Raw genomic sequence first — 24,246 nt, forward strand, 5'->3', positions numbered from 1 at the left:
TAAACCCTCTTATTCTGGCAATTTTTTGTAGATTCTTTTGGAGATCTTGTGACTATAATCATATCATCTGAAATAATGACAGTTTGCGTCTTCTTTTTTAATTCATAGTCTTCTGTTTCTGTTTCTTGCATTGCTGTATTGGCAAGGACGTCCACTACAGATGTTGACAGATGAAATGTAGGGAACATTCTGTCTCCTTCACAGTCTCATATGTAAAGCTTTCAGTGTTTCACCATTAAGCTTAGTGGTTGCCATAGGGTTTGTTAGATATTCTTTAATAGATTAAGGAAGTTCCTTTCTGTTCTAAGATAACAAAGAATTTTTTTTTTCCATGAATGCATTTTCAGTTTCCTGAAATGCTTTCTAAAACATCTGCTGAGATGATCATCGGATGTTTCTCATTTAATCTATTAATGTAGTGAAGTATACAGATTGATTTTTAATGAAACCATATATGTATTGCTGGGATATATCCAGTTTGGTCATAATATTTTACTATTTTTGTACATTATTGAATTTGATTTGCTGATATTTTGTTGGAATACTTGCACGTATGTTCATGAATGAGATTGACCCCTCAGTTTTGGTTTTAAGGTTACACCAGCCTAATAAAATGGGTGGGTTTGTTATTGCTTTTCTTGTATTCTGGAAGTTTCTCTAAAACAATAATTATTTGTTCTCAGAAGGCTTTGTAGAATTCCCCAGTAATGCCATCTGGGCTGGTTTTCCTCATTAATTTTTTTTTCACTGATTCAATTACTTTAAAGTTTATAGAATTATAGTTTCTGTATCTTTTCTTGTATCTGTATTATACTAAGTTCTGTTTTTCTAGGAATTTGGCTATTTATTGCCAAAAGTTGTTAGTAATATCCTTTTATGCCTTTTAATATTGATAGGACCTATGATAGCATCTCTGTTTTCATTCCTGATACCAGGAATTTGTGAGGTTCCCCCCCCCCATTTTCTTAATTAGTCTTGCTAGCCTTTATCAATTTTATAAACTTCCAAAGATCTAATGTTTGGCTTTGTTGATTTTCTGTGTTTTCATTAAGCTTTAGATGCATTCCACAAATTTTGGTAAGCTGTGTTTTTATTAGCATTCAGGTTCTAATTTCCGTTTATTTCTTCTTTGACCCAAGGATTGTACTAGAAGTGTGTTATTTAATTACCAAATATTTGGGGATTTTCTAATTATCTGTTTTTGTTACTAATTTCTATCTAATTTAATTTCATTGTGGTCTGAGAACACATTCTCTGTGTTTTCAGTCCTTTGAAATTTATTGAGTCTTGTTTTAAGGCTCAGAATGTGGATTATGCACCAGCTGTATAACGAATTACCACCAAAAGTTAGTTACTTAAAATAGCAAGCATTACCTCATTATTCCTAGAATTTGGGAGAAGCTTAGCTAGGTGGTTCTGACTCAGGGTATCTCATGAGGTTGTAGTCAAAATTTTTCTGGGGCTGCAGTCATATGAAGGCTTAACTGGGTCTGTCGGATCTGCATCCACAAAGGCTCGCTCATATGGCTGTTGGCTAGAGGCCTAAGTTCCTCTCTGGTTGTTGGCAGGATATATCAATTCCTCACCAGGAGGTCTTCTCCGTAAGACCTTGAGTATCCTTACCATGTGGAAACTAGCTTGTCTCAGAGTGAGATCCAAAAAGAGAGCAAGGAGGAAGTCATCACGCCTTTTTATGGCCTCATCTCTGGAAGTGATATACTATCACTTCTGCCACATTCTGTTCATTAGAAGGGAGTCACTAAGCCCAGCTTTTACTGAAGAGGAGGAGAATTAGGCTCTACTTCTTGAAGGATGGAATAGCAAAGATTCGTGGGCATATTTTAAAACCACTAAAGCCTGTTTAAGGAGCCCTAGTGGCTCACTGGTTAAGCACTCAGATGCTAACTGAAAGGTTGGCAGTTTGAACCAGGGCTTTGAACTGGTTCAGTCATGGCTGAGGAAGTGACACCGGAACAGACCCAAATTTTTAGAATTTGGGCGAACTGGAATGGTAACCAGAATGGGAAAAATTATGGGTTGAAGCCCTGCTAGAAACTTAATCTCCCTCTTAGAAAACAAGGGCAGTGTAGACGTTGCATAGCAATCAAATCTATTGCCCATCAGAGTCAGAAACAGCGGTACCCCACTCAAAGATGGCAGCTGATGTGCCACTTTGAATGTGTGTTGCTCTCCACAGTCCTGGCAATAATCCAGTCTCACACATTAGGCTCTTAACAGGGCTCACTACACTGCTTCTAAGTCTCCCATTCCAGGGCTTCAACCCGTAATTTTCCCATTCTGGTTATGGTTCCAGATCACCCAAATTGTAAAAATTCGGGTGTGTTCTGGTTTTGCTTCGTTGTCATGACTGAACTGGTTCGAATCCATTCAAACCCACCAGTTGTTCCACGGAAGAAAGATGTGGTGCTCTGCTTCTGTAAAGATTACAGCCTTGGAACCCCTATGGGGCAGTTCTACTCTGTCTTACAGGATCACTATGAGTCGTGATTAACTCAACGGCAGTGGTTAAAGCCTGTTTTGATTAATGTCCCATGTGCAGTTGAAAAAAATGTGTCTGTTGCAATGGTTTGATGAAGCTGCTTACTAATATTGTTTAAAGTTTCTATATCTTTACTCTTTATTATCTTTACTATTAATTAATGAGAGAGGAGAATTATCTTTGTTTCTGTGGATTTGTCTATTCTTTCAGTTCTCTGTTTTTTTCTTTTGAATCTATATTATTGGGTGCAGTCAATTGACCCTATTATCATTATGATTAATTTGATCATGAATCATTGCTCTGTTTCAGTTTTCTTGGTTCCTTCTTTGGAATGTAATTCTTTAGTTGGATTTCTGCCCTTTCTTCCATATCTGCAAACCCTGGTGGCATAGTGGTTAAGAGCTACGGCCATAACCAGAAGGTTAGCAGTTCGAATCCACCAGGCACTCCTTGGAAACCCTGTGGGGACAGTTCTACCCTGTCCTACAGGGTTGCTCTGAGTCAGAATCGACTTGATGGCCACGGGTTTGGTTTGGTTTTTGGTTTCTTCCATATCTGTCATCTTTGTTTTTGTTTGCCTATTTTCTATCCTTTTCCTCTGTGTTTGGGAGATCATCTCAAGTTTGGTTTTACATTTAACTTATTCAATTTTCTGCTTTCTTGATTCTGTTTTTCTTTTTTTCACTGCCTCTAAAGTATATTATAATTCTCCTTTTGTACTTTTAAAACCCAAAACCCACTGTCATCGAGTCGATTTCAGCTCGTAATGACCCCACAGGGTTTCCAAAGCTGTAAATCTTTATGGAAGTAGACTGCCACATCTTTCTCCCACAGAGTGGCTGTTGGGTTTGAACTGTTGATCTTTTGGTTCGCAGCTGAGCACTTTAACCACTGCATCACCAGGGCTCCTTTTGTACTTTTAGTCCCTTTAGATTTTCTTACCAAATCATCTGGCTTGAGTTACGTCGTGGTAACTTATTCTCTGCTCCTATCTCATAGAAGCTGTATCTTTTCAAAGGCCCAAGTGGTTGTCTAAACATTTTTTTGTATGTTTCTAACAGTAGATAATTTCCTGTGGTGTAATTCTGTTCTCACTTTTCAGAATGATGATCCATTGCTCTTGGTTTTTTGTTTGCTTGCTTTTTAGGCTTTACATTTTTTTTCTCTTCAGATTGACATTTGATTCAAATAGAGAAAGTTGCCTACTTTTCCTGTACTGACTGTCCATTTAAGGTTCCAACAGTACTTTTTCTTAGATGGATAACTAGGTAATCATTTCTTGTGTGTGGCAGGCTTTCGTCTTCAGAAGTTTCTCTGGGTTGAGGTGGCATCTTTTTTTTTTTTTTAATTCCACTGTATAGTTCTTTGATGTCTTTGCCAAACAAGGATTCCCAAAGCTACAACCTCTAACATCTTCTGTTCCCAGAGTTCACTGTGTTTTGTGCCCAGTCTAGAGTTTGCACCTCGTTGGAAATAGTGCACCACAGCCAGCATTCCTTTATGCCCTGTTACACTTTGGGAATTATAACTTCTCAATGTAAAATGAAGGAGAGGAGAATCAAAGGAAAAATAGTATACAAAAGTACTGTGAACGTGTCAGAGAGGAGTACTTGCTCATAATGGGACTGACACCCAGGTTTCCACTTGGCAGAGATCCTGGATCACTGAGCCTGGGGAACAGAAAGTGGGAAGAAGCCAACATGATCCCTACCTTTTTCACACCAGGAAGTTTGCTATTTGAAGCTGCAAAGCATCTACAGTCATCCTTGTGATCCTCTCTCACCTCTATACAATTCATGGATCCTCCTATTAAATTCTGATAGAAAGCCAATTAGCAGGGTTGTTCTTTGATGCTTTTGGGAGGGCTGTCTTTTGACCTCCAGACCTGTTTATTCAGTTTCATCTTGAACATTTGCCCTTGGATGTCCTATAGATACACCCAATTCACAAGTCTAAAACTAAATGGATCATCTTTTACCATACCCCCTCACCTGCAGCTGTTTCTCCTCTGTTGGCCTTCTCAGTGATGTCACTGTGAGCTGCCCATTTGTCCCATTCTTTTATCCATTCAACACCAATCCCTGATGATTCTATATTTTAGAACTCCCTTGAATTCATTCACTTTTCTTCACCTCTACTCCCACTTCCCTCTACATTGATCTTTTCTGAATTACTGGAACACCTTGCTGACTGATCACAGTAGCTCCAGTCTTGGACCCCTCCATATTGTAGTCGAGGTGTTTTTCTAGAGCAAACGTCTACATGTCATCTACTTCTTGTGGTTCCTCGCTTCCTTAAGTTTAAAGTACAAATTCCTTAACGTAACTCAGAGGTGATTTAAGATATGTTGTCCCCTGCCCATTCTTCAGCCCCAGCACCTACCACTTACTTCCCCCCACCCCCTTATACCCTCACTCCAGCCTTCTCACCGCCAGGACCTTATACACGCTACCTCCCCCACCTATTACCTTGCTAACTCCTAATTATCCTTCTATTTCAGCTTCACAGTCATTCCCTCTGGGAAGTCTTTGCTCATTCTCTGAGACCCATCTATGCTCTCTCATAGCACCCAGCCTTACCCTTATTACAATTGTACTTATCACAGTGCATTGTAATGGCCCATTTACTTGACTATATTTCACGTCAGGTCCTTATAGGCAACCCAAAACCAAGCAAACCCGTTGCTGTTGAGTTGATTCTGACTCATAGAGACCCTGTAGGACAGAGTCAAACTGCCCCATGGGGTTTCCAAGGAGCAGCTAGTGGACTCGAACTGCCGAACTTTTGGTCACTATGCCGTCAGGACTCCTTATAGGCAAAGACAGTCTTTTATTCACTGCTGTATCCCAAGCCCCTCACCCAATGCCAACCACAGTGGAAGCATTCTATAGATAAATAATTGTTGAAAGAAGTCAGAAGACCTAGACTGGAGACCCACATTTATTAATTAAATTATGTAAAAAATTCATTTCAAACATTCAACAAATATTTGCATTCTTACCTGTGCTGGGTTCATGCTACTCATTGGAGGTTTTTTTCTCGTCTCTAGCCACTCTTTCTCAGTCTTCTTTGCTGATTCTTCCTCATGTCTCTAACCTCTAAACATTGGAGTGCTGCAGGGTGTAGTCCTCGAACCTCTTTTTTTTTGCTCTTTTGGTGATCATTCAGTCTCATGGCTGGAAACACCATCTATAAATTAACAACTCTTATATTTGTATCTCTAACATGGGCCCCTCCCCCGACTTCTAGGCTGGTATATCCATTGCCTCCTTGATACATCACCACTGGATATCTAACAGACATCTCAAACTTGGCACATCTAAACTTCAGCTAATGACCCACCCTCTCCATTGTCTCCGTATCAGGGAAAGATGGCTCCAGCCTTCCAGCTGCCAGGCCAGAAACTTCTGCATCATTCTTGATGTTTCTGTTTCTCACCCACCACATAAACAATCGTCAGCAAATCCTGTCAACTCTACCTTCAGAATATACTCAGAAACCAGCTGCCTCTCACCATTCTCCTGCTACCATTCTCGTCCAAGCCACATCATCTCTTGCCTGGATTATTCAGCAGCAGTTCCCTAATTTGTCTCCATCAGTCTCCTTGCAGTTTTCCCAACACAGTGGACAGATGATACCTTTAAAATGTAGGTTGGATCATAGCCCCCACTCCTCTAAACCCTCCAAAAGGCTTTCATCTCACTTGGAGTAGAAATTAAAAATCCTTACAATTTCCTACAAGGTCCCTCCTATTACTTGTCCAACTTTATTTCCTCCTGTTGTTCCTCTTGCTCACTCAGCTCCAGCCATTGTAGCTTCCTCGCTGTTGCTTAAACACTCCAATTCCACTCCTACCTCAGAATCTGTTCCCTTTGCTTGGGATGTTCTTCTCTTAGATGTCCTCATGGCTTGTGGTTCATTCCCTCACTTCCTTCAGTTCTTTACTGAAATATCCTGTTCTCCACAAACCCTTTCCTGATCTGAAATTAGAAACCCCCTCCCCTAACATTTCTTATTGCTCTTCCTTGTTTTAGTTCTCACCTTAGCACTTTTACTATCTAACATATCATATATTTTACTTATTTATACTGTTTAGTCTCTGAAATTTCCCAATAAGTTCTAAGTTCAGTGAAAGCAGGGATTTTTGTACTATTCACTGTTGCGTCTCCAGTGAATAGAATAGTGTCTGTTACATGGTAAACCAAACCAAACCAGTTGCTGTAGAGTCGATTCCAACTCATGGTGACCCCATGTGTGTCAGAGTAGAGCTGTGCTCCATAGGATTATCAATGACTGATTTTCCAGAAGTAGATATCCAGGCCCTTCTTCTGAGGAGCCTCTGGGTGAATTCAAACCTCTAATATTTCAGTTAGCAGCTGAGCATGTTAACTGTTTACACCACCTAGGGACTCCACATGGTAGGCGCTGAATAAATATTCATTGAATAAATGAATAAGTGAGTGAGAGAGCGAATAAATACAAGAGTCACAAGGCAGATCCAGTCCTTGACCTCAGGAAGTATATGATTTCCATACTAGAGAAGAGAGTTAATGAAATTGTAGTAGGAAAAATGAAAGAGAGAAGAAGGAAATCCAACAGACAGACACCAAAACTTTGTCTTAGTTACCTAGTACTGCTGTAACAGAAATATCACAAATGAGTGGCTTTAAAGAACAAAAAGTTGTTTTCTCACAGTTCTGGAGGCTATAAGTATGAATTCAGAGTGTGACTCTATGGGGAGTTGCATCTTTATCTATTTCAGCTTCTAGTAACAGCAATCCTTGGAGTTCCTGGGCTTGTAAATTCATCTTCCTCCATCATCAGATTATGATGGCTTCTGTGTGTGTCTGTCTCTGTGTCCTTGTTGTTGTCATTGGGTGCCATCAAGTCGGTTCTGACTCCTAGTGACCCTAGGTACAACAGAATGATACACTGCCCAGTCCTACACCATTCTCCCAGTCATTGCTATGTTTGAGCCCATTGTTGCAGCTACTGTGTCAATCCATCTGGTTGAGAATCTTCCTCTTTTTCACTGACTCTGCTTTACTTAACATGATGTCCTTCTCCAGGGACTGGCCCCTGCTGATAGCATGTCCAAAGTATGTGAGACAAAGTCTTGCCATCTCCACTTCTAAGGAGCATTCTGGCTGTACTTCTTCCAAGACAGATTTGTTGGTTCTTCCGGCAGTCCATGATATATTCAATATTCTTCACCAACACCATAATTCAAAAGCATCAATTCTTCTTCAGTCTTCCTTATTTATTGTCCAGCTTTCACATTCATATGAGGCAATTGAAAATATCATGGCCTGGGTCAGGTGCACCTTAGTCCTCAAAGTGACATCTTTGCTTTTTAGCACAGTCTCTGTGTCTAGACTGCTCTTTATATAACTCAGAAGTGATTAAAATTAAGACCCATCCTACACTGGTATGACCTCAACTGATGGATTGATTACATTACATTAGATTGCATTATGGAAGATGATTACATTATATTGCATTAGATGTAAGGTAATTATATTACATTACACTAGATTATATCCACAGGTATAGAGGTTAGGCTTCCAGCACACATTTTAGGGGTACACAGTTTAATCCATAACAATCATCCACATGGTAGAAGTGAGTCCACTGAAGGAAAACAGAGTATCTGTTAAAGTAGTAGAAGGAAATGAGGATAATGCAAAATTCTGGAAGGAAAGGGAAGGAATGTTCAAGAAGAATGAGGAGGATAAGTAGGACCTTGCAACTGTTGACAGGCACAGTCGTCATCTCATTTAAAAGTTAATATGTATCAGGATCAAGACAGGAACATTGCCAATTCCAATGGAGGAGGAAACAAGGCTAAAAGGTGTGCAGAGAAGCACTATATTTATTGGTCCACATGATGTGGCACTTAGGAAGAATAATGCCATTTCTACAAATGACAACACAAGGAAAAAGGAGTAACCTGGTGATAATTTGTCATTAAAAGTTTTGCTGAAGAGTACAGTGTAGAGGAGCAGAGCGGAACAACCCTGTTTTGTTTGATTTGAAAGCTCTTGGCCTGGGTCCTCTTAAGTTCAGCCTCTGCCCTGTCGGTGACAGCCCTCCATGGTCATCATGGTTCTTATAATTCAGTCAGCTGCTCTCATATCTGTGGTTTGAGGTTTACTGGCTTTTGGAAATTAAGTGTTTTTCCGTTTTGGATCAACAGGTCCCATTTTTTGGACCTCTGTTTGATGGAGCCATCGTGAGCGGGAAGCTGCTGCCAAGCCTTATCTGCGCCACGTGCATCAATGCCAGCAGGGCCGTGAAGGGCCTCATCCCGCTCTACCAGAGCTTGTATCTTTTTGCTTTAACCCTGGGACTTAAACTAGCCACCCCTGAACCCAGATAACTGACAGTTTTTCATGAACAGTAAGTATTAAAAACCACGTTGAAGAGGGATGAAAAAATGTTGAAAATAATGTAGTGGGATGTTCATACCAATCATTGTTTCATATTAAATGTTATGATTTTGTATGACATTGAACTTAGGATGAGGATATTTTCATAATTTAATCAAATAGGTTGGTGTCTGAGAAGCTGTGACTATCGTGAGATGCTCGTGCTTCCTTAGGTGTTCTTCCCCAAGTGCAGTCCTCCTCCTTCTCCAGCCTGTGTGCTGCAGTCCATTGTGTATAAAGTGGGATGCTAAGCAAAATGCTAACAGCGTTATTCAGAGCGCTTACCAGAAACCGACAGCAAATGAACTAACTCTAATAAATCAAAGAGTATGGCAAGTGCCATGGAGAAGTACAGATCATGTTCTGGCTGGTCAGTTTGCATGTCAACTAGAACATTGCATCTCGTTGGGAGATAAGGAAACAGTGTCCCAAATGAAGTTGTATTTGAACTCATCAGAAAAAATGCCTATAAATTCTATTGTGACTTACCCAACCATTAATCTTCCCTTTTCTAATTCCTGATCTTATCTCTAAAAACAGGAAATTTTACTTTTTAAATTTTGTTCTCAAACATTAATTGGCATGCTGAAATCTTTAAACCTGAGCATTATCTCTTATTATAAGGAAAAGACATTAAGGTGAGTGTCTTTACCACAATTCCTGCAAAAGGCATCTGACCTCTTAGTAAAACTTAGAATCTCTTGGTTTCTAACTAGTATGATAATGATTCTGGACGTATTGTGTGTAACCTTTCTATATATACTTCTCCCAACCTAATAGTAAGTGGCGATGTATTGCTGGAGGGTGGGGGTGGGGTGGGTGAGAGATATCACATGTGAATAGATACAGTCCATGAAAAATACCTTTCATTAATATCTTGGTCACTTCATTGACCGATATTCTGCCTTTAGATTAAAAAAAAATACATATGCCATGTGGCAACTTGGAATTATCATAGAAATTAGAAGTAGAAAAGAGCTATCAGGTCCCATCTGGTCCCTCCCCCGGGGGCCAGGGTAGTAGTATTCCCCTCTGCATACTCACTGGTCTTTGTCCAGGCCGGTGGTGAGCATTTTGGAGATGGCGTTCTTCACCGTGATTTCCACAGAACTCTAGGCTTCATCTCATGGCCGGTGTTGATTCGAGCTTCAGCACAGGAGTTTTTATTTCACACGCTGTTAGAAAGAGCTTCTCGGCAGAAATGAGAAAGATCTATTCAGCAGTTGGCTTGTCGGTTTGCATGTCAACTAGGACCAGCTAGACACTCATCAGTCGAGTATGCTGGACCAAGACAACAAAAAATCATTTGCAAACAAGAAAATGCCATTTTTTATAAGTCCATTGTGATTTTTATCACATCACCTTCTCCGCTTATTGAACTTCTCATTATGAAATACATCCTTTGTTATTTTGTTGAATACTGCTTTCTTAAAAAAGAGTTAATATACCACCATTTAAGTAACTGGGTTTAGGGAAAACCATGTTTTTTAAAAAGTTCAGAGGATAGTATTCACTATCACTTTGAAAACTTTTTAAGTAATTACATGAGGACTAATGTGGATGCCAGCCAAGACTACTGATGCTAATGGGCGTGAGTAAATGCTGTCCTCTAAAATAACTTATAGAATCGCCACATTGACATCTACCAGGACAGTTCAGTACAGACACTAGGAAGGAGAAAATGACAAAACCTATTATGTTGCTCATTATAAAATTTTTAAATAATTTTGTTTAGTCTTCTACCTTGAGAAGATTTAACTGCTAGTGTTCAAATAGGGCATTTAAAACAAGAAATAAATTATTAGACATATCTTTATAGAGATGCAATCAATGAGAAAAACTTTGCAATCACTTAACTACTCTGTACTTTGATTTCTGTCTGGAAAAATGCTAATATTGAGGCCAGAAATGAGATATAATAAGAGAAGTGGGGGAAATGGAAACAGTAAGAAGAAAGGGAGTTCTTTATATTTTTGTTTTTTTAAAAAAAAAAGCTTAATTTTTAAAATTATATTGCCTGCCTAGGCTATTAATAATTAACTGCTCCCTTAACGTTTTATTAAAACATCCTGGTCCTCACATGCTTTGGCAAAAGCCTAAGCCGGTTTATATTGCAGCTGATGTCCGGAATTCACTGCTTCATTGAACTGTCTTAGATTTGAATTTTGAAAAACACTGAATAACCGAACAAATCTCAGTTATGGGTATCTGATTACATTTATTCATTTACCAAACAAATATTTACTTGCACTCACTATCTGCCAAGCCCTGTGCCAGGAGCGAGTGATGCAGCGGGGATCAAGGCCAATGAGGTTCAAAGAGGAAGGAGACAGATAAACTAATCAATATATGCGCTAACTGTGAGAAGGTCCACAAAGAAACTATACAGAGAATTGGCGTGAAGAAGGGTCAGATCAGGGGAAGGCCATCTGACGAGAGCATTTAGGCTGCGATTCGAGAGATGAGAGAAAGCCCGGCTCAGGAGGCTTCCTCCAGGCAGAGGGCACAATCACAAGCACAAGGACTCACAGTACTCTCGAGTGGTGAACTTGTATTTTGGGGGGATTATATGCATGTTCAAGTCCATCAGGGTACGTATTACCCACCCAAGAGCCAGCTTCCAGCAGAGATGGTTTTCTGAGTGGTACCCGAGGAAGCTGGGCCTCCCAGGCCCTTTCACCTCAAGGTGTGTGTTCAGAGTTCCAATCTTCGTACCGTGTCCTGGAGTAAACACTCAAGGCTGCCTGATGTCGAGGATAACAGGTGAGGGAGGGTGTGTAGGGGTCCCACCCAAACCCCTGTAAGCCACCCAACAGGGGCTGAAAAGATTAGTACCTTCGACACCTGGAACCAGGGTCAGCTGTATAATTTGCAGGGCCCAGTGCAAAATGAAAATGCTAGGCCCCTTGTTCAAAAAGCAGGAAAAATCATCTTTAAAGGTGCTAAAATATGAAGCTGTTTCCATTCTTCTGCAGTCTCTCTCTCTCTCACAAATTTTTTTATTTGTGATTTAATGTCATTCTAAGTAAAGAAAAACTAAAATTATAAATTATTAGTGTGAATTTTATCATTTTTCTTTACATTATGCAATGCCAGTTTAAAATGCAAGTATAAGAACATTTACCTCATATATGGAATCACCACAGTTGCACAATTCATATTTTGTTCTTACCAGAACAATGGAAACACTGCACAAAACTAACTCACCTATTTGTACTTCCTTCTCCATGTGTGCATATTCTACCAACACTCTCTACCTTTATGTTACTGATGAGGAAGGAAGGTCTGACAGGAAGAGGTTGCCCTGTCCTCCTTTCCCTTCTCTCATCATTGTCAGAGTAAGTGATTGGCTAATATAGGGAAGTAACACAAGTAAGAAAGGTTATGATAGGATTCCTTTGTGGTGTTTCTTAGAGCACCACTGCCGTCTTTGTGCGTTCAAAGCAAGCTCTGTTTGGGATGGAGAGAGTGGCCTCTACTCCCACAGGTTATGAGTCCTGTCAAGTTAAACCACATGTGAGTGGAGATGTAGGTAAGGAACTGCAGACCAGGCATTGTGCTGTCTCTGCACATGTACACACTCCATTGTCCCATCACACTGCACATGCAAAACACAAGCTCCAAGATAAGACTGCTAAGAATTTCAAGATGGCAGCAGCAGAGCATTAAAGCATGTAGGGGCTCCTTCTGAGCACGGGGCCCTGTGGGACTGCTCAGGTCACAGGCCTGTGAAGCCCTGCCTGGAATCCAGTCTGAAACCCCGGAAATATATACTTCAGCAAAATTTTATTGACATATGAACCAAGATCGGTTAAGGAATGAAACAGCAAGTATCCACAGCTCTAGAAGATGCAGCTCATTTAAGAGACCAAAAATCTGAGAAAGAATTACTATTACCTGTTCCTCTGAGAGGTGGCAGAAAGATGCAGCAGTCTGCTTCTGTAAAGATTGCAGCCTTGGAAACCCTACGGGGCAGTTCTACTCTGTCCTGCAGGGTCGCTCTGAGTCAAAATCGATTCGACGGCAGTAGATTTGGTTTTGGGTTTTGGTTCCTCTGAGATACTGTGGTGGATGTCAACAAAGAAAAAGATTCCTTTATCAGCATGGGCCATTTTATATGGACAGTCCTGTGTCCCCACCTTATTTCCAGCGTTTAGATTCTAATTGTTAACTATCAGTATGGGCCATTTTATATGGACAGTCCTGTGTCCCCACCTTATTTCCAGTGTTCACAGTATAATTGTTAAGTAGAACATTACCACACGAAACTGCTCATTTCCTCCAATGTCACTCATTTTCTCAGTATCAGAATGACTGTTTTATGAACAAAGGAAGTATTGTTTAGTTCAAACTGTCTATAAATTCTCTAGAGAGGTAGCACTTGCTTTTCTCTATTGACCATAGATAGCCAAACATTGAACCTGAGGACAAATAGAGAAAAGAGCAAATGAAAATTACTTTGGAGTAGTTACTTGTATATCTCTGACCCCTTCCCAACTAATGATGGTTAGTTAACTGCCTGCAAATAGTGTCAATTGGGATTCAGTTTTATATAATATTTAACTAGAAATGGAAATGTGGGCAGTTCCATATCTATTTTGTTCAATAATGTTCAAGAAAACATAACATTTCTTATTAAGCTGAAGATTGGGGCATTGCTGGAGTGAATTTCCTTTTTGAGCAGTAAATCCAGCTTAGAATCCATATGAGAGGATTTTTTGGTTGGGGTACCCTTGGCTAACTGACCAAACAGTTAGAATTCTGGGGCAAAGGTACTTAGAAAACTGAAAAATACCATTGTCTCACATGATCAAAACAGTCACAAACACAGTAGGATGTGTTTGGCGAGCACCCTCAGTACCGTTCCAGCCCAGCCCCTTTGTCCCTCCTGGGCTTTCCTATAGCCTTCTCAGCAGGCTAAACCAAATCTGTCAAGTGGAGCCTCTGTACTGTGGCCACTGCTCTTCTGAGCGATGGCGGCCAGCTCACCTGCCATCTGCTTTTTCTATCCCTCGTGGGCAGTCAGAGGGCCTACTCCTGTGCCTCGTGTGTTGTAAATGGGAAGCTTGCCACATGTTATATTTACAGTTTCCAAGCCAACTAAAGATTCTAAAATCAACCCATGGTCAGCTGATAGAAGTTTCCAAGACCATTTGAGCCAGGCCTTTCATTCTCCTGTCACAAAACTTATTTCAGGGAAATGGTGGCCACACAATATGCAGTGTGCCCATTAGGAGGAGTTCACCCTGAATCAAACAGATGGCGGCTTTTTAAAATAAACGTCCACTTCAACAGAACAATAGTCTCAATGGCATTTGCCATCTCAACTATCCAGAACTATCAGCATTTGATGGAGAGAACAGAGCTGCTTAAGAAAAAGTAATTTTTTCCTTATTCCTCTACAAATGAAATTTAGTTTGATTTTCAATTTACAGATATATTTGATAATACTAGAGCCTCTTTTAGACCCATGATTTTTTAATATTGCCATATTCTGTTCCCAATTAACACACTTTAATAAACCACCCCTCTCTCTAAAGCTATAACCCTGTTTCTTTCCTCTCCAGTGGGATCTTTGGTTCTTTTTCCTGGGCAGACCTTTTATTTCCTCCATTCATCTCTGTGTACTTCAGAAAAAGAGTCAAACAGTACCATGTGTTGTGTCTTACTATACAGACCCAGTTATGCATTTGTCAACATTTGCTGTGTCCCTGCCATATGCCAGGCACTGTCCTAGCCACTAGGAATAGAAATATGAATAAGATTCTGAGTGACGGGACAGTATTTGCTCATGACTGAGCTCTGAAAGCCACACATTCTTCAGTATAGGAGAGTATAGCAGACGCATGCTCATGGAGGCTGGAGGTGATGAAAACGTTTATGGGGCAGTGTAGAGGTTCCGAGAGTAAGGGCTGAGCTAAGGCAGTGGCAGGGATGGATTGGATAGCTCTGCATAGGAGGTAGATTGATTTAATTGGGGCCCTGCTCGATTTGCTGGGGTGGAGGGTGATAAGAGAAAAGGATCAAGAACAGAACTCTCTGGAGCATCAGCTTTTTAGGAGTAGGCTTGGGAGGAGGAGGTGGAATTAAATAGGCAGGAAGGAGAGAAATGAAGGATCACATTCAGGAGACAGGTCAGGCAAGATACAGCCTCTGGAATGGTCTTATCCATCAGCAGTCTCAGGTCTTCACCTGTAGAGTTGGGTGTAATAGAACCTAGAACTGAATTACTACAAGAGAAGAGGTAAAACCGTATTAAATAATAGCAGCACCGATGTGCCTTGAGAATGGAAACTGCATGAGAATGGCGCTGGACCAAAAGAGTGGCTAGTTTTCTAATCCAAATTTCTAAACAGGCCCAAGGGCAAAATATGGTTGTAATGGGGATTTCTGCTACTGAGTAATAGCTCTAAGGTCCATTCTACTAAAGGCAGCAAGCATTTGGTAAATTGTTGGCTGGCAAACAACCTCATCTCTCAGAAGGTAGAGGAAGCAAATGAGGGGAACTACTATTTTGGATCCATTCTTTTGGAATTTGACAGAATGGATTTATGGCTTTGAATGTTGCAGAAAGTAATGCGTCTATTAGAGTTTGTGTAAGAATGTGAGAAAAATGTAAGCAGACCTGTACCCTAGACAGTTGGTGTCATGGATTAAATGTGTCACCCAAAAATATTTGTCAACTTGGTAGGCCATGATTCCCAGTATTGTGTGGTTGTCCTCTATTTTGTCATCTGATGTGATTATCCTGTGTGTTGTAAATTCTACCCTCTATGATGTTAATGAGGCAGGATTAGAGACAGTTATGTTAATGAGGCAGGACTCAGTCTACAGGATTAGGTTGTACCTTGAGTCAGTCTCTTTTGAAATATAAAAGGAAGAAGCAAGCAGAGAGGAGGGGACTTCATTACAACCAAGCAAGAAGAGCCTGGAGCAGAGCACATCCTTTGGACCCAGGGTCCCTACACTGAGAAGCTCCTAGACCAGGGGAAGATTGATGACAAGGACCTTACCCCAGAGCTGACAGAGAAAGAAAGCTTTCCTCTAGAGCTGGGGCCCTGAATTTGGACTTCTAGCCTCCTAAACTGTGAGAGAATAAATTTCTGTTTCTTAAAGCCATCCACTTGAGGTATTTCTGTTATAGCAGCATTAGATAACAAAGACAGTTGGGCAGCACATTTCAAAAAGTAAAGTTGGGAGAACGAAATGGCATATTTCCATGTGTGGGCTGAGGCTGTAAAAGGAAATGAGGGTCGAGAGATTTTTAAGAGTGGGATTTTTTATTATAAAACTAAAATTATTTCACTGAGAAATAAAAAGGAGAGGCATCGAAGAGCAGCCAGTGTAGTCCCTACTGAGTCCATATCTAAAATTTGTTCATCCAGGTTAAGAAAGGAGCACCTGACCCTGCTGTTTCAGCAGGTAACCAGGGTCTCCATCTTCTCTGTCACATCTGCAAATGGAAGGGGTAGAAATGTGGCTTGGTGTACGAATTACAATTCACATCGCTGAGAATATAGTAAGAAAAACTGAAGAACTGGCCCCTGCAAGAAAGATCCAGACTTCAGGTGTACATATGTTTTGTTGTAGAATGAATTTATAGCACTGATCTCAGAACCACAGTTTTTTAAGAAATCAAGTAGAATAAAGGAAGCTCCCAAAACTGGAAGCATATTTTCCTCATTTTCAAATAGGATTAAAGGATGAATTTTGGAATTTTGCACGGATCCCTTGTAAAATTTTTAGATTAGATTAGTAAACAGCTTATAAGCCTTCAGAGAAGAATGAGTTCACAAAGAATAAGATACCCCAAACACATTTTTTAGAACTATTTTTGATAAGATTACTATTTTCAAAGATTGGGGAAAGCTTATAAATGTAAATTTGGATTTTAGTAAAACATCAGATAAAGTCACATGATCATCAGGCAAATATGAGAGAGAAATGTGGACTTCTGGAAGCTGGGTGACTTCGCTGTGGTAAAACCTAAAATGCATTAATTCATGGGTCACAGATCGTTGGGACCTTTGTCTCTGTTGTGGTGTACCACAGCTTTACTGAGCCCTTTTTCTGTTCAGCCATTTTTTATCAGTAACTTTCACAAAGATCTGGAACACATGTATATTAAAATATCATTTGAAAGTTCACTAATATGACACGAGACAAAATCAGAAATTAGGATTTCCTTAACAGACTGGAATTCCAGGCCCAAACCAACAGGCTTAAAAGGCTAGAAATGTGAAGTCATGCACTTAGGTTTAAATCATCAACTGTGTGAGCACAGGGTGAGTGTGACATGGCTTGAGAGCCGTTCGTTGTTAAAAGCAGAGGGTTCTGGCTGGCCACGGAGTGGAGATGAGAGACGAGGGGTGATGGGCTGCAGACCACAGCAGCGTGCCCCAGGGCTGTGCCAGCACGCTCCAGGGCCACAGCAGCAGAAGTGCGAGGCGCCAGCCTCCAGAGAGGAGGAACATTCTGCGCTCCCACATCCCATCCGAAACGCCATGACGCCACCCTGGGGGCCGCGTTTTAGGAGGGACCCTGACCAGCCTGGAGCAAGGCCAGAGAAATCGTGACCTTTGTGCCTTAGGTATTGGGAAGCCATTAAAACCAAGAAGGCATTGTTTTCAGAGCCTGAGAGGTTTTTAAAAAGGGGGCCAGGCTGCAGAAGTAGGACCAGTGAACAGGAAAGCAGGAAGCAGCTTTAGCTGAGTGTCGAGCAGGCATCCAAAAGCCAGCGCCTACCCACCAGCTGCTGCAGGCGCGTCCAGCCACAGACGGGCTTTTCTCCAACTGCAGTCTCGGCCTCCCTGTGTTACCAAAAAAAGACCGAAAACCAAACCCGCTGCCATGAAGTCAGTCCCAACTCATAGCAACCTGCATTACCAAAAACTAAACATTGAGTTTGTTAGCCACATTGAAAACTTGGGAGATTTTGTGTTTTTGAAAAATCTAGATATTTGGTTTCTCACGAAGAGTCAACATCTGACCACACTTGGCCTCCTTTCTGCGGCAGTGACCATCCTCTCTGCATAGGGCCTGTGCTGTTCTCCCCACCACGGCCTGCCTGGTACACCTGCCTCCCCAGGATTAACTGCTCGTTACTATGTTTTTTCTCCTCCTTTTTTTTTTTTTTTTTTCTTATAGCATGTGTTTCCCGTATTGGAATGCATGCTTACTTATTGAGTGTGTTTAAATTTTTGGTTGGTAGTATGGATTTTGAGAAATATGATCCGGTAATACAAGCTGCCAGTGAGGTGAGTGGCAGGCACTGTGGCGCTCCAGATCTGTGGCATGAGAATATGCCAGTGAGAACTAGGGAGATAATTTATTGCTGGCGCCTTTCCATTAGGTTACACGGGGAACCTCTGGTTTTCCAAATATGACACAGAAAAACCAAAACAAACCCATCAGGGCTCTCTGTCACACAGGAAAGCCATAATTATGCTTGCAAGCTCTATCTCACAGAAATAAAAGGGAAAAGAGGTAAAAGTTTACAAAACTAACACATCCGGGAAGCATCACCTGATAGAATGCCCAGCCTACACAACAATGAGGGTTCCACTCCTGTCCTGCTGAGCTTCACGCATTTCAAAAGGGACCCACCCTGACACTAAATGCGTTAGAACCAGAGTAACATACTGCCAGTGAGATCTAGAGGCGTGAAAAGTGGCTGGCGGACCATTTATGCCAATGGTAATGAAAGAGTTAAGGCTGGTGCCAGAGGCCATGGTCTTGGCACCCCAGCCAGCTGGTCCCCCTCTGAGGGCTGGTGACAGGGTTCAGTGCCTGTCTTTGGTGAGTAGTGCCCAGGAAGTGTTACCTGCGGTTTTTATTGGCACATTTCCAGCGTGGCCACCTAAATATCGGAGTTTCAGACCAATGTTGTAAAAACTAGAGCCACCCAACTGTGGAGTAGGTCTTGGGAAGTACTTAGCTTTTCACTCCTGCAGGTGTTTCAGTAAAGGCTGGGAAACTGCCCCTCCCCCCGGGACTCCTAGAAGGGCCTCCTCTGGTGGGGTTGTTCCATGGGGTCCTTGGTGCATGGAAATAAGCCCTGCAGAAGCACATGATTGTACAAGGGAGACTTCAAGGAGAGAGGAGGAACCGTTTTGATATTGTTGCTGTAAAGTGACTTTAGTACTATTAGACAAAAGACTGTCCTCTAAGGAAAATGTATGTATTGAAAATCTAACAAGCTGTGGAGAAATTCTTGGTTTAGGGAAATGTTCAGAGCAGCCCCAGCTTTCTTCTCCTCCCACTCTCAGGTCTCTGGTGGAGGAGTTATCCTTCTCCTCGCTGGTCCTTCAGAGGGGTGTACTCCTCCCTATTGCAGGGCCTTTGCCTTAGCTGACCACCCCCTGGGGTTCCTCCCTCAGCCACTCAGCCCATGCACACCCCACCCAACATGCTCCCCTCAGTCTCTCCTGTGACTCGGCCCCTCACTCGCCCTCCCTGTCCTTGCCACACTGAGCTTCAGTCTGCCCTCTTCTGGGGTAGCAGCAGTAGCTCCTAGTTATAATGTTGAGTTTCCCAGTGGGGACCTTGTTTCCATTTTGTTTATATCCGTCTCACACATACCTCCTAGCACACAGTAAGTATGTGTGTGAGGGGCAGAGGGACGGAGGGAAGATGGGAGTGAGATGGAGAGAGTAATTTGGGAAAAAGCATTTTAGAGAACAGAATTAAAAGAAAAAAGTCATATTTTATAAAATTGCATGTTTCCAAAATAAAAACTTATCCAAGTTGAAATACAGCAGTACAAAGAGTGTGTGTGTGTGTGTGTGTGTGTGTGTGTGTGTGTGTAAGTCCTTTTCATTCCACTTTTGAACATTGAGTTTATAGCTGTCTCCTCAATACTTAGAACAGCACCTGGCACATAGTAGATATTTTAACAGATATTTAACAGATATTTCTAGAATGAAATATATTGGCAAAAATACATAGGTAGCAGTATTCAAGAACAAAAAAGCTAGAATTTTTATTGAAAAATTGGATTGTGTATTTTTCTTTACATAAAAAAATAGTGTTTTGTGCATATTACTTTTTTGTTGCATTCTGAATAATAATCCTTCCATCACCTCCCAAAAAAGTTAATGAAAGTCATTATGTGGAAATGATGACAATTAGAATGGTAACTCGTATTTGATTCTTATTGAGAGTAGTGCAAAGAAAGTGAAGGCTACTCAGTAATCCGGTTTTCTTAGAGCAATAAGAATTTAGTTAGTTGTTGAGAGATGGAGATCAAACAGTGTTAAAATCAGAAAACTTACAGACAAGAGGGAAGTGGAAAGGAAACAATGTTGTTATCCTAGCGGTGGCCTTCTGGGAGGGGAGTGACCCCTCTAGTCTAGGTAAGGAAGAAGTTTCTGGAAAGGCCTTAAATAATTTTGGTGTCAGAGCCTATTTATAAATCCTAGGGATCTAGTTGTAATGTGTCCATGTGTTTTGTTTTTTTTTTGCTTTTAATTGTATGTAAATTATATACAAGTAAATAAAACACATGCAATGCCTAAGGGAAGCTTTCCACATCTCTGAGACCCAGAGCAGACGAGGCCTTGGCAGCGCATGCAAATACTGACAGCTGAAGTCACTTGTTGGAAAGTCCGCAAACTCTGGTTACAGCTGCATTTGTCAGTAGCTTTAAGGGAAGTGTAATCAGCCAGAGAGATTAATTTGCATCTCAATTAGAAAGCAGTCCGGAGGAAGCAGGAGGGTCTGTTGTGGGAAGGTTGTGGAAGAAATCTTATCAAGCACAAAAGCCTCCAGAGCGCTGTCCTCCAGCCGAGTGGAGGACAATATCTGAGGTTTCGTTTCCATAGGGACCAGAAGCCCGCTAGGCCCCAGAAGAATCTCGGGTCTGCACCATGATCATTTGGTCATGATGAGACAAATTCCACTGTTGTTCCCAAGTACATTTTGCTGTTAGAAAGCTGTTAGAAAAGTGGAAATGGTTGTTACGTCAGAAGCACACGAGAGGGTATTTGCGGACCCTACGTACTTTTTTCTGTAGTGCTGCTAGGATTTCTAGGCCTTTAACATTTATTAATGTATGAATATTCAAAGAGCAAAAGGTCATTCCATAAATGACAATGTTTCTTTAGCAGTCCAGTGGTTACTTTGGGGATGACAAAGCTTTAAAAGGAGCCATTATTCCTGGTCCTCCCACACCTCAGCAATAGGCAAACAAGATTCTGAATGTAAAAATTCAAGGAAGAGCCACGGACTCTTCTGGCCCTGGAGCGTGGAGGAAACGCTGGCCATCGAGGTGCTTCTACAACCCTAGAGAAATGAAAAGAGGGAGCCCTAACCTGAGCTGTAAAAAGCACAAAGCAGTATTAGTTTTCATTGTTTTCTTCAAATATTATCTGTTGGCCATATTTACCGGCTTTGCTATTTATATTAGGCAGGTTCTTTGTTTTCAAAGAAGTTCTTTATATTCTCAAAACTCTGTCCTTGAGCCTCCTGAGAGCCGAGGCTGTCTCGCTGTCCATCCTTGCCGAGCACGTCAGCAGGGTAGGCTCACCTTTGGCATTGTTGGAGAAAGACTTTCTTCTGGTTTATTTTGTCCTGTATCAAATAGTTAACTTCAGTGGCTCCATCTTCAAAGTGAGAAAACAAACAAAACAGAATCCCATGTTACAAACTGCTGTAAAAGAACTGGGCTCTCTATTTTAAAAACCCAGGGTTTTAAACTCATCTTCCCATTCTGGAAAGGAAAAGGGAAGGTACAAGTTTCCGAAAAACAGTCTCTTCCGATGCTCACAGTCTGAAATAGCACATTGCAGGGAGACATCAGAACCTCCTAATCCAACAGTAATCAAATTTCGGTTTACTAATTATCAGTCCCATTTTGAAAAGAACAGAATGCCATAAACAGCATCCGCAGAATGTTTACTAGACTCCGGGATTATAAGCGATATATTTGAAAGTGAGACTTTCTGTTATTCAAATCCCCAAAAAGGATAATACAGGCCTTATTAGAATAAGAGATTGTGCAAAGCCAAAGAAGGACAAAGCAGGCCAGCCCAAATGGCGATCCCTTCTGTGCACGTCTGCCTCCATGTACTCCACAAGGGCCCAGCAGGCTTTGGAGCTGCCGTAATTTGCAACACATTCAAGTAAAATTTGTAATCAAAGCGTAATACTTTTTTGGTACTCTGTGAGTGAGTACAACCCACATGCCATCATGTCAGTCTTTAAAGGGTCTCCTTTCTCATTTACTTCTGTGCAGTTTTACCAAACCCTAAATATTGTGCTTCAGATACTTTTCTGGGATCTCTCGCTTTGCAGTTGCTCAGTGTTCTTCCCTATGACTTGATATTGACCACTGGGGCCAGGGTGAGGAAGGATGGGAGCTGCCGGGGGTTAGTGTCCGTCCCCGGCTCCCTTTGCTCCTGCCCCCATAATCAGGTGTCCCGTGTGGCAGCCGTTAGTGAGGGGAGATGTGCCTTAATGTTTACATTGTATTGTGCACACGTCTTTAACGTAGCCACCTGGAGAAGTGCGCAGCTGCTTTAATTTACAACAGAATAGCATGTTCTCAAAATGCCAGTTTTTTAAACAGACACCTCCTTGGACATTTCTCACTATTGTTTACAAACTCACATCTAATATTCTGTGTGTGCAAGTGATCTGCTTTTAACTGTTTCATCAGAATCACAAAAATGAAATAATGTAATGTTTAGTGGTTTATGATTTTTATCTTTCTTCAGCTTATTTCTCCTAATATATCAGTCTTATACCTTCCTATTTTCATCCTAGGATTTAAAAGAGTATGGAATATGTGTCCCTCTGCCTCATCTACTCTTTTGAACTTTCCCATACAAAGCTCTGGTCCTTAATACCTCAACCATCAATGAAGGGGCCGCCTCCTCAAAATTCGGGATGTGCTTGTCATGGAAGTAGCCAGCCCTTAAGATGCCAAGTCCCTTTGGTTCTGCCTTCATTTGCCTATGAAGTGGGATGTCAGTATACCAGTGCATCCCGGCTGGGAGGCAGATGTATGCCTGGAAGTGCAGAGTCTCATACCTCCAGAAAGGGCAGGGCAGGCACATTGGCTGATGGGATTCTGAATTTATAAGCAGAGTTCCAGAGTTCCCCCAGGGCCTACTTTTCAAAGGCAAATTAGTATGTTTGCAACTTGATCCCTGGGCAACTTTTGACAGTTGTTCTAAGAATAATAAAACAGATGGACAGAATAGATTTTGGGGTCTCCATCCAAACTGCCACCCTCCATGGAATTTAAAGAAGGAGTGGGAGTCTGTGGAGAGCTGCTGCCTCTTCCCATTGTGTGCTGCCTGGAACATCCGAGGACCAGAGCTTTTTCCCATAGGAAGGTGAAGAGTGTCATCACGTCGTGTTCTCCTGATGAGAGTTCAGCTTGGCTATGAGAAAATAAATAGGATGTGTGTTTTCTTCAAACATTTAAAACGGAATGAATGGAATTTCATTAAATTGAACTTACATTCCCAGGAAACAGATTTTAATATGAATATGAGCAAGAAATATGAATTAGTTTTAAATTTAAGGTGTATTTTCAGAGGATGGCCCAGTGGTTAAGAGCTCGGCTGCTCACCAGAAAGTCGGCAGTTTGAATCCACCAGCTGCTTGGACACCCTTTGGGGCAGTTCTGCTCTGTCCTTCCTATAGGGTCAGTATGAGTTGGAATTGACTCGAGGGCAACGGGATTGGTTTTGAGTTTTGGTGTATAACAGCGTATATGCATATCAGGAGTCTGCATCCAAAAACAGCATTTAAATGATCTGAATGAAAGAAAAAGGATTATTTCTGTGCTTGTGCTATAATTTTGTCGTACAAAAGCGTATATGTTTGTGCAGAAAGTTTGAATAGGGAAAACATGTAAACTACTCCACTTTCTGTAGAATTTCAGACTTCTCTGAGAGTCGTGTTTTAGCTTAGATCAGAGCAGAATGGGATATGCTAGCTTCTTAATTTACTGACTTCCTCTGAGATAAATTTCCATACCCTCTAGTAACTCCTCTCTGGATTAATTTGCCCCAATTATCACTATTTAGGTCATAAAGATTAAATAATGTAGCAGATCAGCTATGCTTTTGGAGTTCCATAGCTGCTCATGTGACTGTCGAAGCCCTTATGTGTTTATGTGTACATGTACTGGGGTTCCCCAATCTTCTCAGTGGGAAGAAACATGAAAGCAATTTAAAGCCTTTTTCTTCAGTATTATGCAGTATTACTGGTGTTTCAACACAAGACCCTAGTGTTCCAGTCTGGGTTCTCACTGAGCAGAGTTCTCACAGAGAAGAGTTCAGGGACATTATCTGCCCTCTATGACAA

General features: G+C 41.3%; 1 protein-coding gene across 4 annotated transcripts in view; it reads left to right on the forward strand.

Moving 5' to 3' along the window:
* The window catches only part of RALGAPA2 (Ral GTPase activating protein catalytic subunit alpha 2), a 388,120-nt gene that overhangs the window by 273,400 nt on the left and 90,474 nt on the right, over positions 1 to 24,246 (forward strand). For all 4 annotated transcript variants that reach the window (XM_023731401.1, XM_023731398.1, XM_023731400.1 and 1 more), the window contains exon 37: positions 8,697 to 8,824. In XM_023731401.1, coding sequence (XP_023587169.1) covers positions 8,697 to 8,824 — 128 coding nt within the window. The remainder of the gene's footprint in view (positions 1 to 8,696; positions 8,825 to 24,246) is intronic.

Source organism: Trichechus manatus, unplaced genomic scaffold (genome assembly GCF_000243295.1).
Source record: "Trichechus manatus latirostris isolate Lorelei unplaced genomic scaffold, TriManLat1.0 scaffold00042, whole genome shotgun sequence".
Taxonomy (NCBI): domain Eukaryota; kingdom Metazoa; phylum Chordata; class Mammalia; order Sirenia; family Trichechidae; genus Trichechus; species Trichechus manatus.